The sequence below is a fragment of the Balaenoptera borealis genome (assembly GCF_965194805.1).
Source record: "Balaenoptera borealis genome assembly, chromosome: 13".
Classification (NCBI taxonomy): Eukaryota; Metazoa; Chordata; class Mammalia; order Artiodactyla; family Balaenopteridae; genus Balaenoptera; species Balaenoptera borealis.
In genome coordinates this window covers 58,908,407-58,920,038 of record NC_138870.1, presented here as the reverse complement: position 1 = coordinate 58,920,038, position 11,632 = coordinate 58,908,407, and the positions used below count along the sequence as shown (strand labels likewise).

The 11,632-nt window shown below is 42.1% G+C and overlaps 2 protein-coding genes across 5 annotated transcripts in view; one reads left to right on the top strand and one right to left on the bottom strand.

Annotated features, from left to right (window-relative positions):
- The window catches only part of MYRFL (myelin regulatory factor like), a gene marked incomplete at its 3' end in the record, with an annotated part of 118,681 nt that overhangs the window by 47,653 nt on the left and 59,396 nt on the right, over positions 1-11,632 (bottom strand). For all 3 annotated transcript variants that reach the window (XR_014233561.1, XM_082351570.1, XM_082351571.1), the window contains exons 8-11: positions 9,652-9,728; positions 8,368-8,478; positions 6,360-6,450; positions 144-344 (exon numbers count right to left, since the gene is read on the bottom strand). Coding sequence is in view for 2 of the 3 variants with exons in the window: in XM_082351570.1 (XP_082207696.1) it covers positions 144-344; positions 6,360-6,450; positions 8,368-8,478; positions 9,652-9,728 (480 nt within the window). The remainder of the gene's footprint in view (positions 1-143; positions 345-6,359; positions 6,451-8,367; positions 8,479-9,651; positions 9,729-11,632) is intronic.
- The window catches only part of LOC309609790 (uncharacterized protein), a 301,740-nt gene that overhangs the window by 286,546 nt on the left and 3,562 nt on the right, over positions 1-11,632 (top strand). For both annotated transcript variants that reach the window (XR_014233575.1, XM_082351765.1), the window contains one exon: positions 10,821-11,556. The gene's annotated coding sequence lies outside the window, so the exon portion shown is untranslated. The remainder of the gene's footprint in view (positions 1-10,820; positions 11,557-11,632) is intronic.

The window sequence follows — 11,632 nt, the reverse complement described above, 5'->3', positions numbered from 1 at the left end:
CATAACTGTTAAGCAGCATGTTCGTCTCACACCAACAGGTGACATGGAGAGATGCCTTGTGCCAGGCGTGTCAGGGGCCAGGAGGGCCCAGAACTCCTGACTCGGGTGTCAGAGTCGGTGTCGAAGGCCTGCCCCGTGCTCACCTCCTGGATATTCTGCTTCGCCCGGCTGTCAGAGGGATGCATAATTGTCCCCATCACTTTCATGTTGCCACAGACAACCAGGGCTTCGTCCGGTGCATCTGTGTTTATGCCCACTCGACCATGACAAACAACAGATTCTGGAACTTGTCCTCGCTGCCATAATGCATCAATGTCATTTTCAAATTGCCCAGGGTTGGAGGCCTGGAGAAAATACATAAATATATTACAATTAAAGTTATAGATGCAGGAATAGATGATCGCTTTATTCCTCAAAGGAAAACAGAATGTTAGCCAAGTCTTTCACTTGAGAATCACATGTTGGATGGGACACTCTGACATATCCGAATAACTGTGACCCCAGGAGAGCCAGGGAGGCTCCCCTATCTGTTCTGCCCCCCACCAGCAGAAGCTCAGCATGTCATGGTTTGCAATGTCCAGTCTCTATATGGAATTGAGAATGTATCAGTTATAATAGATGGATGATAAGGAAGAAGAAGAAAACTCAAAATGAGTTTTCAGGGAGAATAATAATAATGATTTAAAACCAGAATATTACATCAGAAAATATTACAAGTTTATTAAAGCTCAGATAATTTCAGAAAAACTCTTGCATTTAGCTAGCCCTTCCATAGTTTCAAAACACCTTCATGTTTATGATTTCATACACAGTTGACAAGCAAATGACAATACAAATATATTTAATACACCTCAGCTATTCCCTAAACACAGATGATTCTGACAGAAGAACTGTAACAGCTGCATTTGTTGTGTGCTAATCCACACCCCAATTCTATGAGATAAGACCATTATCTTCCTTTTACTGATGCTGAGACTCTGAAAGAATAAACAAATTGCCCAAGGCCACAAAGTTAATAAGTTCTAGAGCTGCGATTATGCTTCCTTTGATTATTAGATAATGATTCTAACTTTGAGTTTTGTGGTATTCCCTAAAAAACCCCTGGCTAAATGCAGTCTTCAAAGAGAATCCAAGTGAATCTATTAGACTAGAGAAAGTTCTGGAGATTTTACTGTTAAATAAATTTTTTTGCCAAAGAATTTTCCACTGTATTGCCTTCCCTCCTCCCCATTTCCCTGTTGCCACTGAATATATTTCCACATATCTTTAAGTAGGGATCTATGAATCCATCAAAATCCTCACAACGAAATTAATTTGTTTTTTAAATTATGACCTATCCTTCTCTTACTCTCTTGGTATTATTTGAATGTTTTTACCATAGGCATGTGTTACCAATTTACAAATAATAATTAAAAGAAATCTCAAAGTTTAGATCTAAGTTTGGGTTCAGTTAAAAAACTTAGGTGTGTGCAACTTCCTGTTTCATTCCTACCTGTCTGAACCCTGAGCTGCTCGGAAGACTCAACTATTGACACTGGATAGACAAAAGCAGGGAAAGAATATAAAGTAACAACTTTGAACATTATTTTGTGTGAATTCACTTGAACAAAGAGCTTTTCTGCAAGATCCCTAGAGCCTCCTTGGTTGTGAATGGCAAATTGGCTTTGACTCAAATCCTTTTATATCGAGCAATCAACTAAATCCAAAGGTATGCCATATAAAATGTTGATGTATATTCCTCTGCTCTGAACATAATGAGCCACTTCAAGGAAACAGAATAGGACAGTGATGGATTTTCTTTTTCTTAATGAGCTTTGGGATAATTATTATCCTGTTTGTAACCTGACAGTACTGGAATGGCAGATATAAGTAGATTCGATTTTGGGGAACAATTACAACCATCTCACTTGGATTTCATCAAATGAAAACTCAAATCCCTAAAACATGTTCAAATCATTTTGGAAAGGGTCACAGATCTACAACGTTTTAAATATAGAGCCCTAAGGAGGAGTCCTCATCAGTAATGGGAAATGTTATTATAAAGTGTGTGAACTTATTTCCCTTCTCTGGTATCCAGAATGTTAATGGGTCAAAGCAAACTGAAATGGAATCACAGAAAAACATTCTGGAGTCATGAAGTTGTGTTCAGATGTGGCCCAATAGTGGTTGATTGCTATCAAACATCAGAATGAATTAAAGTTTCTAAAATACTTTTATTATTTATCCCACAGCCTCATATATTTAGGGAAGACCCGAACATTCTAGTCTATGTTGTGACACAAACTAGCTGTGTGACTTTGGGACAGTTACTTAACCTTTCTGTACCAGTTTTCTCCCCTGAAGAATAAAGATAATAGTGTCTTCTTTACCTATCTCATGGGGTTGTGGGAATTAAATGAAATCACGTATGCATGAACACTTCATAAAAATGAGGATGAACAGTCTCAAGTTCATCCTCCACTCTGCTGTGCAGAGTAACAACCATTCAACCTACAGTCAATGAATCTGCTCTCCTCAGTAACGCATCTGCAGAGCCGCACAATTCCGAGGGAACTCTGTTCACAAAGAATGCAATGTAAATGGTGCCCCCTGCAGATGCCTGGAATAGGAAACACTAGTAGTAATTTGAGGCCATTCAAGTTTGGAATGGAAAGCTGGAATTTCTTTGCTTTACCATTGTTCGGGCTTCTAAAGAGGAGTCAAAGAGCATAATAGGAAAGCTTGAGCTGAGGAAGGCCGTTCATAGGAAATTCATTCTTGTACCTTTTGAAAAGACTATCGAAAATGGGCCTAGAAATGCTATCTACCGATGCTACTCTAAGTGTGGTCCACAGGCCAGCAGTATCAGCGTCTCCAGGAAGCTTGTTAGAAATGCATATTCTCAGACATCTCCAACCCACTGAATCAAAAATTGTGGAGGTGGGACCCAGGTATCTGTGTTTTCACAAGCTCTCCAGGGTATTCTTATTCTCCATAAAGTTTAAGAAGGACTTCTTTATGTCATACACTACTTCCATGCTACTATGAAAGGGGTCATGAGTTACCCCTTCCATTGTTAGTAGACGGTTCTGTTGAATCCCAACTGCAGAGTGAAACGGACATTGCTCCACACACTGATCCCTTTGGGTAAATAAAAATTCAACTGAACTCCAGAAGAGGGGTGTGTGTGTGTGTATCTGTGTGTGTGTGTCTGTGTGTGTGTGTGTGTGTGTGTGTGTGTGTGTGTGTAGCTCTAGTGTGTTGGGAGGAGGAAGGGAGATTTGTGGTCAGAAATGGGCAAGAGCCAGTGAAAACTGAGATGGTACCTGAAATGGCTCTGCTCTCCCCCAATACCTTGCCATCCTTGCAACTGCATTGCTTCCCTTGTCTCTCCTTGGTGTTGGTTTCCCACCTTCATGACCCTGCGGTTGCAGAGCAATAAGGGAGGACTTTTGGGGGAGCTGCCCATTTCTATTATTCTGGAAAATAACGGGAATAATTTATTAGTTTTCAAAACTAGGAAACCCTGGCGTGTCTTTGAAAGGCAGACAAAAATAATCATCCCTCCTGCTTGCAACACTTCAAACCAGGTTTAATTATGTGTTTTAGAAGAAAAGTAGAGCTGAAGGAAAGCCTAGTCATTAACAAGGAGAATCTGAAGGAATCCTGCTGGGGAATGCTCCCCAAAACAAAGACCTGGGAAATAAATCTGTTCTTTGGAGTAAATTTTAATTTCCATTAAATTGGTCAGTTTACAGTATGGGACCAAAATATATTTCCAAAGCTGTTTTGATTGACAACCCGGATGAATAATTGCTGGGTCCTGCCCACCATCCTCTCTCCAAGGAGAATTCTGACAAGCCTGGTCTCCTGAACCCCTCCTGGAGCCCTGAAATTCATCTACTCCAGCCTTCATACAATTGCCCTTATGTTAACTTCTGCTATGAGGAGAAATGACTCTTAGGTCTCAAAATGAATCTGGATCTGCTGAATGCAATTTGCAGGTCTCCATGTAATGTGGTCAGGTCTTGCGGTGTCTTAATTGTCACATTTTTCTTCTTCATTCTAGAACTCAAACTAACAGACCCAGACCATGACCCAAGAGGGCACATCTAGCTTTTTTATAGAATGTAGACTGGACTGCCCTCTGCTCAACCCATGACACATATACCTGCTTAGTGCCCTCTAGAATCTCAGGGGCAAGAAGTGTGCTCTGGGGCCATTTCTAAAACTCACTGATTCAACCAATAATGCCATTTCTTAAATTCAGTTTTTCTCTTGGTTGGTTTAAACATTATATGATTAAACAAACTCAAAAGTCTGCATTCATTTTCACTCAGCATTTTGGGGTTAGAATGAAATAATATCAATAAGATACTTCCAGTTTGAGGGGAAGATATTATTACTATCATTTTTTCCTCGTTGTTGTTAAGGTAACCCTTGTGTTACCCAGCACACATATAGAATAGGGTATTCTCTTTAGCCAAAAATTATGGCTGGAAGAAAGCCATTGAATCTGGAATGCAATCATTTTTTTAAAATAAAAACGTAGTGAATAATATGATACCAAATCTATACTAATTTTTTTTTTTTTTTTTTTTAGTATTCATACTTAACATAAATTGCAGAAACTTTCAACTTCTCAAAGTCATCATTATGAGTGAAATTATTGTGCTTTGGATACGAGAAGGTGCCCATTAACCGAGAGTTCCAGTAACAGAAGGTCCAGGGGTGTGGCCCCTCTCACGATGCTGCTGTGTAGACTTGCACGGCAGCCAAAGTATAGCTTTGCAGGGGCTGTCAGCAGGACATGGAGAAACCTCAACCCCAGGTAAATTATTTAAAGTATGCAGGTGACTAGCAGACTGCCTGACTCAAGCATGAATTCCACAGCTCAGAGAGGCACTTTCATGATATCCAATCTACCCTAACTCTGAAAAGAAAGGCATTGTCTGTCTTTATTCCTTCCTGTGAGGAATCAGAAAAAGTAAGCAACCTAGGTTTCCAGACTTGACTTAAATCGGATTTGTTAGCGCAGCAAAGCAATCCCAGATTACATCAGGTAAGGCGTCAAAGACCACTCTGACCCCTTCTGAGGGAAGGGCAGGAACCTCTGCCTTTGGCTCATGACCAAAGGAGGGGACCCCACCTGCCTTTGCCCCAAAGGAGGCTGTTTTGCCGCAGCTTAGATCAGGCCCCATAAAAACACAGCCCAGGGCGTGCATGCTGGCAGGCACATAGCCGGCCCTCACCATCAGTGTTTTACCTCATTTCCATCATTACTTTACTTCCATTGAAACTCTGAGACGCAGTGTCAAGAGTTCCACTAATAGATGGCTTATTTTTTATTGACTAGAAGAATTACACAGAGGGTCCTTGTTTCAGAATAGCTCAAGGCAAGCAAGGGAAGACTCACTTCCCCAGATGGGCAGATCTTGTCCCCAGGCCGAAGTTTAACAGCGATGTAAGTGGACGTGCCCATCGTAAACCATTTTCCCTACTGGAGTGTGCATGTCCCCCTGTGCCACTTCAAAGATCCGTAACAAAGCAGTCCCTCCCAGGGCTGCCAGGCCTGTGGTTACCTGTTACCTCATGCCCCTGGCATTCTCTGTGCTGGCCAGCCTGGCCCCTCACAGATGCAGCTACAGCTGCCAACAGCTTTATGTTTTTGTGGCTGCCAAGACTCCCGTCCACAGCTGTGACCAATCATTCATTCAGCAAAACGTGCTGAGCCATTACTACGTGCTGCGCAGTGGCCCCGATGTCCCTGGGGTCACCAAGCACTTTGGGGCATGGAACGCCTTCCTACCTCTTTCCCTACCCTGTGGGCTTTGGGGTCAGAGGAACTGGGTTATAACCCGGGCTCCATCATTTATCAGCTTTGTGCTCATGGATGACTTTCTCTTCCTCCTAAGCCTTAGCTCCTTTGGGTATAAAGAATGTAATGTAAAAATGAAACAACGTAAAATGATGTCATATAGAAATTATTTAGCCCAGTGCCTAGAACATACTGTAAAAACTTTCTCAACTGCAGCACTGCTGGCGTTTGGGGAGGGATAACTGTTGTGGGGACTGTCCTGTGCATCATAAGGTGTTGAGCAGCATCCCTGGCCTTTATCCACTAGATGCCAGTAGCACCCCCACTTGTGACAACCAAAACTGTCTGCAGACATTGCCAAATGACCCTTGGGAGACAAAAGTTCTGGTTGAGAGCCACTGCGTAAAAACTAAAAATAACAGTATCTGCTATTGCTATCATTATCTTTGTCATCATTGGCAATTGAGAAACTACATACTTCATGCATTCCACTGAATATGCAAAGTCTACTTACAGGTGAAAAAGCATGTGGGATCCAGAAAAGTCAAAGAACTGAGCTTACCCTTACAATGATCCGTTCAGAGACGTGAGCAGACAACAGGTAGAACTGGTCTTGGTTAGCAGCATACAGTCCGACCACCAACATGAAATATCTAGTTCAGAAATAGCAGACCAATGCCAACACATCAGGAAACAGAGACATAATTTGTGCAATCAAATGCCACCCAACAGTTAATAGTGAATTTACCCAGATGGGTTTGCGTATTTAAAGATTTTCTCTTCTGCTCTAAGTTGCCCCTCCTGCGAAACCAGAGAGGAGGTGATTCACTCGCTGTTGTCCTGGGTCTGCCCTTTGCCCGGCTTGAGGGATGTGTGAGCTGTTTTGCAGGCCCAAAGCAGCCTTCACTGAGCAGACATCCTGCTGGGGGCCTGGGATCAGCCCATCTGCGCTGGCCTCGTGCAGACCTTACCCTGCTGCATTCCTGGGCCCTCCACACAGCACTGCTCCCGCACACTTGCATAACAGAAAGCCACCTTCCAGGTCCCCTTGTCCAGAGCCATCCAAGCCACACATCCTAGGCCATAATGGGTGGTGACCCAGCAGGGCTTGCCCAGCCACACAGGCTCCTTCCCGCCCTGATCTGCTCTTGGCCATGGAAACTGCACCTTTCACATCCTCTGGCCATGACTTTAGTCAAAGACCAGAACCCTCCCTTCCGACTGTTATCAAGGCAACGTTCCTCACTGTGATTTTAATTGCTTCTTCATGTGTACCATTAATGAGACATTTTTAAGATTAGACTATTTCTTTCTGTTTTTTTATAACGCATGATGCATTTTTTAAAAAAATCTTATCAGAGTATAGTTGATTTACAATGTTGTGTTAGTTTCAGGTGTACAGCAAAGTGAATCAGTTCTACATATACATATGTCCACTCTGTTTTAGATTCTTTTCCCACATAGGTCATTACAGTGTACTGAGTAGAGTTCCCTGTGCTATACAGTTAGGTCCTTATTAGACCATTTCTTGAAAGTCAAAATAAAAACTATCCCTATCAGAAAAGCTTTTGCTTTAAGAACTGCATAAAAAAAAAAACAAAACACTTCACCAACTTCTGTAACACTCTGAAGTCTCTAATCCCTGGAGGGCAAGAGTTCTCCCCTTTATCTAAAGTAGGTCAGTAATAGTAGTAATTGTTATGATGATGATGATGATTAGCCATCACCTACTGGGTGCTCAAAATGTGCCATGCACTGGGCTAAGCAGTTTACCTACATTATTTCATTTAGAACCCCGAAACAACCGTATTGGAGTAAAATATGGATATTGTCCCCATTTTACAGAATAGGAAACCTCAGAGAGGTTAAGTTCCATGCTCAGAGTCACCCAGCTAGTAAATGGCAGTATGAAATATTCAAACTCAATTCCCTCCAACTCCAAAACCTATGTTCTAAAACCAGTGGTTCTTAAACTTGCATGCATCAAATCACCTGGGGGCTTGTTAAAATATAGATTGCTGGACCCCACCCCGAGTTGTTGATCCTGTAGGTTCTCGGTGAGGCCTGACAACTTGCATTTCTAATACGTGTCCAGGTGATGCCATCTCTGCTAGTCCTGGGACCACATTATGAGAACCACAGGTATAAATCATTAATGCAAATTTATTTTCTTTTCAAAAAAATGCTACAGCAGAGCTGCAGGGCTCGGGTCATTAAACTAGTGGCCAGCACACGGAATTCAAGAAATGCAGTCAATCCTCAACCCGCGGCCAGCCTTGAGACATGAACATATGGTCCCTCTAGAGGATCAGGGAGAGAATCAAGACAAGATGACTGGGCGCTGGGCAGGAGAGGAGGCATTGTGGGCAGTGAGGATGGAAGAAGAAAGATGTCTAAGGGTAAATGAGATGGGTCAACAAACGGAAGGAGTCAGAGAAGGGAGGGAAGCAACTGAGGGAGGCCCGGCCTGCCGGCTGGTAGGACCAAGAGGATCAGAGGGGCCGCTGGAGGGCCCTGGGCCGTCAGGTAACGTAACCAGCCAGCCTGAGGCATACACACCACGCCAGTACCTCTGGTCAGGGTTTGGCTTTCCCTTCTTTCTCATGTTATTTGCCGTGGTTTCGCTGAAGTGTAACCGGCCCAGCGTTACTTTGGTTACCTGGTCGGCCAACAGGTTGATTCTAAAACAAACAACAAAAATACCGAGAGACTGTAAGAGAACACAGAGTCTTTGATCATATGGGACTCATTCTTAGCTCCTCAGATATGTTCAGTCCCCCGCTCTCATCACACTGTGCAGGACACTGATTTTTAGTAAATTTAGTAAACACTGATTTTAAGTACCCACAGCCTGGTCAGGAATGGCTGCCAGGGATTAATTCTTGAATAGTTAGAAACATTCATCCAGCAGCAGCTCAAGCCCGGAGTTTCGGACCCGTAAGAGTCACACACTCCCACAGACGGGCTCTCTGACCGCGACAACAGGAGAAAAGATGTTTCACCTGTGCCACGGTTGCTAGAGCACTCGCCTCCTGACTGAAGCGGTTCCTCTAGGTTCCTCACGAACTCCTTCGCATCTCCTTCACGTGTTTGCCCTCTCCTGACCTGGCTGTGGAAGGCAGCGTGCTCCTGAGGAAGAGCACACACAGCCTCGCAGCGAGGGAGACCCGGACGCACCAGGCAAGATCAGCGCTGTCTGTACTGCGGCTCCTGCTTGAGCTTCAGGCTGAGCTCCCGCTGGCCTGTCCAGGCTGTAAGACCATCTTCTTCCCCCAAATAGGACTGACTCAGGGTCAAATCATCCCAGCCAAATCAGTCGAAAAGCAAATCCCATTCATTCTATAGGGCAACCTCTTGCTTTACTGCCATATTGCTTTGGACCACCACATTGTTTTCAATAATCCCAGTCCTGTATGCTTTCTATTTTGGAACCCATTAGGCAATCTATCAACACTGCTTTAAAAAACAAACAAGAAAAAATGAATTGTAAGCACAGCATGGACCCAGAACCTTGAAATCAATTCAATCAGCATCACGCTGATTTAAATGAAAAACTAAAAGAAAGATCTAATCATAATCTATCTCCAGGAACCAAAGTTGTTAGCAAGGTTGTCAGTAATAAATGATCACATAAATAATGATGACCTTAAAGTGGAGCTTTTTATAAGGCTTTTTTTGCGATTATTTCAATGTATGTTACCTACTTTTGTTGATAAGCATGTGTTCATAATATTAACATATTATTACTAATTTAGTTCCTACAGCAGAATTCATTTTAAATAAACAAAATAAATTTGGCAAATAGGCCTTCTTCCCAAAACATTCACAAGGGAATTCAGAAAAGAAATTCTTACTTAACAGGATTGAAAATCTTTTTGCTTCTATCTGCTTGGGACTGTTCAATAGCAATTATTTGATTGGTGGCCTCTACCTGTGTAGAACAACAAAAAGTAATTACTTAATAATTAATTTCTTTATTAATTAAGAAGTTCATTAGTAAATAATTTTCAAATACTTAAAGTTTCCCAAGGCATCATGTTAGGCACTTTGCAGGAGGGGCAAGTTGCTGAAGGGATGTAGGGCACCTTAAAGCAGTGTGTTATTGGTGAGAAAAGAAAGAAATACCTGTAGAACTAAACAAAGAAACACAGGACAACAGAGGATTTCAGGTAAACAGGGAATACAGAGTGGACTAGTAAAACACAGGAGCAAGGCAGCTCAAAGGATACACGTACTCATTCATTCACTCATTCTGTCATTCATTTTACAAATACTTGTTGAGCACCTGCTGTGCGCCAGGCATTGCTCTAGGCATCAGAGATGAGAAGACGAGACTAACAGAAAGCCCAGCCCTTGCAGAGCTTGTATTCTAATGAGAAGAAACAACAGAAAACAATAAAATAAATAAAATATAGGAATGACATTTATTCAGTAGTTGCTACAAACTCTTGTTATTAGTGAAGAGAGTGGCAAGGGCCTGGTGAGATCTGCCCTATCATATATGGCTTGTAGGTATTTGCATAGTAACAGTCTTTCTGGAAAGCAACTGGGCCACCAACATCAAGTGTTTTAATGCCGATCATATGTTCCATGTGTAACCCCTCTTTTGGAATTTATCCTCATACAAGGATGGATGTACCGGGCTGTCCACTGCAGTTTTATCAATGACAATAAAAAATTGGAAATAAACAAAATTTACCATAATACAGGAATTAATACGGTAGTATCTCGATATAATGGAAAACCATATCATCTTTGTAAATAATATTTTATAGACTTTAATATTATATAATGCCATTTTCACAATATAATATTACCAATATGAGATTAATTTTAATAATAGAAAAAAATGAGGGAAAAACTAGGCTACCAAGTGGTGGATCCCAAATACGAATGAATTTTCTCTCTTCTTCATACTTTTCTATTATGTTCACAATGGACTCATATTAATTCCATAATCAGAAAAATATACTTTATTATTGTTTGTTTTATTTTGGTTTGGTTTGGATTGGTTTTCTTTTAGAGCTTGGTTTGGAGCAAGATCAGCTGATGTGTTCAGCAGTCAAGCCCCACTTTGGGAGACTCAGTGCCTGAGCCCAGGTCAGAAAAAAAATATGCAGATAATGGATGTTCCTCACCCTAAGGAGCTGGATCTGAGGTAATAATGTAATAAATACTCGTTGATCACTCAGCAGTCATCCTACCTGCATACTAATCCCAGCTCTAGCATTTAATATTTTGGATGAAGTGTGTGACTTTACTGGGCCTGGTTTTCCCCTCTGTTAAACTGGAAAAGAGGGGGCATTGACTAGATTAGCTTGGCTTTTTTAAGTTAGAGACCTCTTTGAGATTTCGGTGAACACTATGAACTTTCTGCCTGTGAAAATGCACCAGCATAAAAAATAATAAAATAATTACACTCAGCAAAAGAAATGCAAGATTTATACACTAAAAAACTTTAAAACTGTAGTTTGAAGTGAGGTTCTGCCAGATTCTGAGCCCAGGCTTAAGAAATTGGCAGCTTCCATCTCCTGTGTCTTGGAGCATTTATTCTTAGAAGCCGTCCGCCATGCTGTGAGGAAGCACAAGCTGTCCTACAGAGAAATCTACATGGAGAAGAGCCAAGGCCTCCCAGCTACAGCCCCCTGTGAGCTCCTGGCTGATGGCCAGCACCGACTTGACAGACACGTGAGTGAGCCATCTTGGAAACTGGATCCAGGCCCAGATGAGCTGCCCCAGCTGATGACTCCTGAGCAGAGGTGAGCTGTCAGAGCCAAGGCCTGACCAAGTTGCAGATGTGTGACCCAAATCAATGACTGTTATTATTTTCAGTTG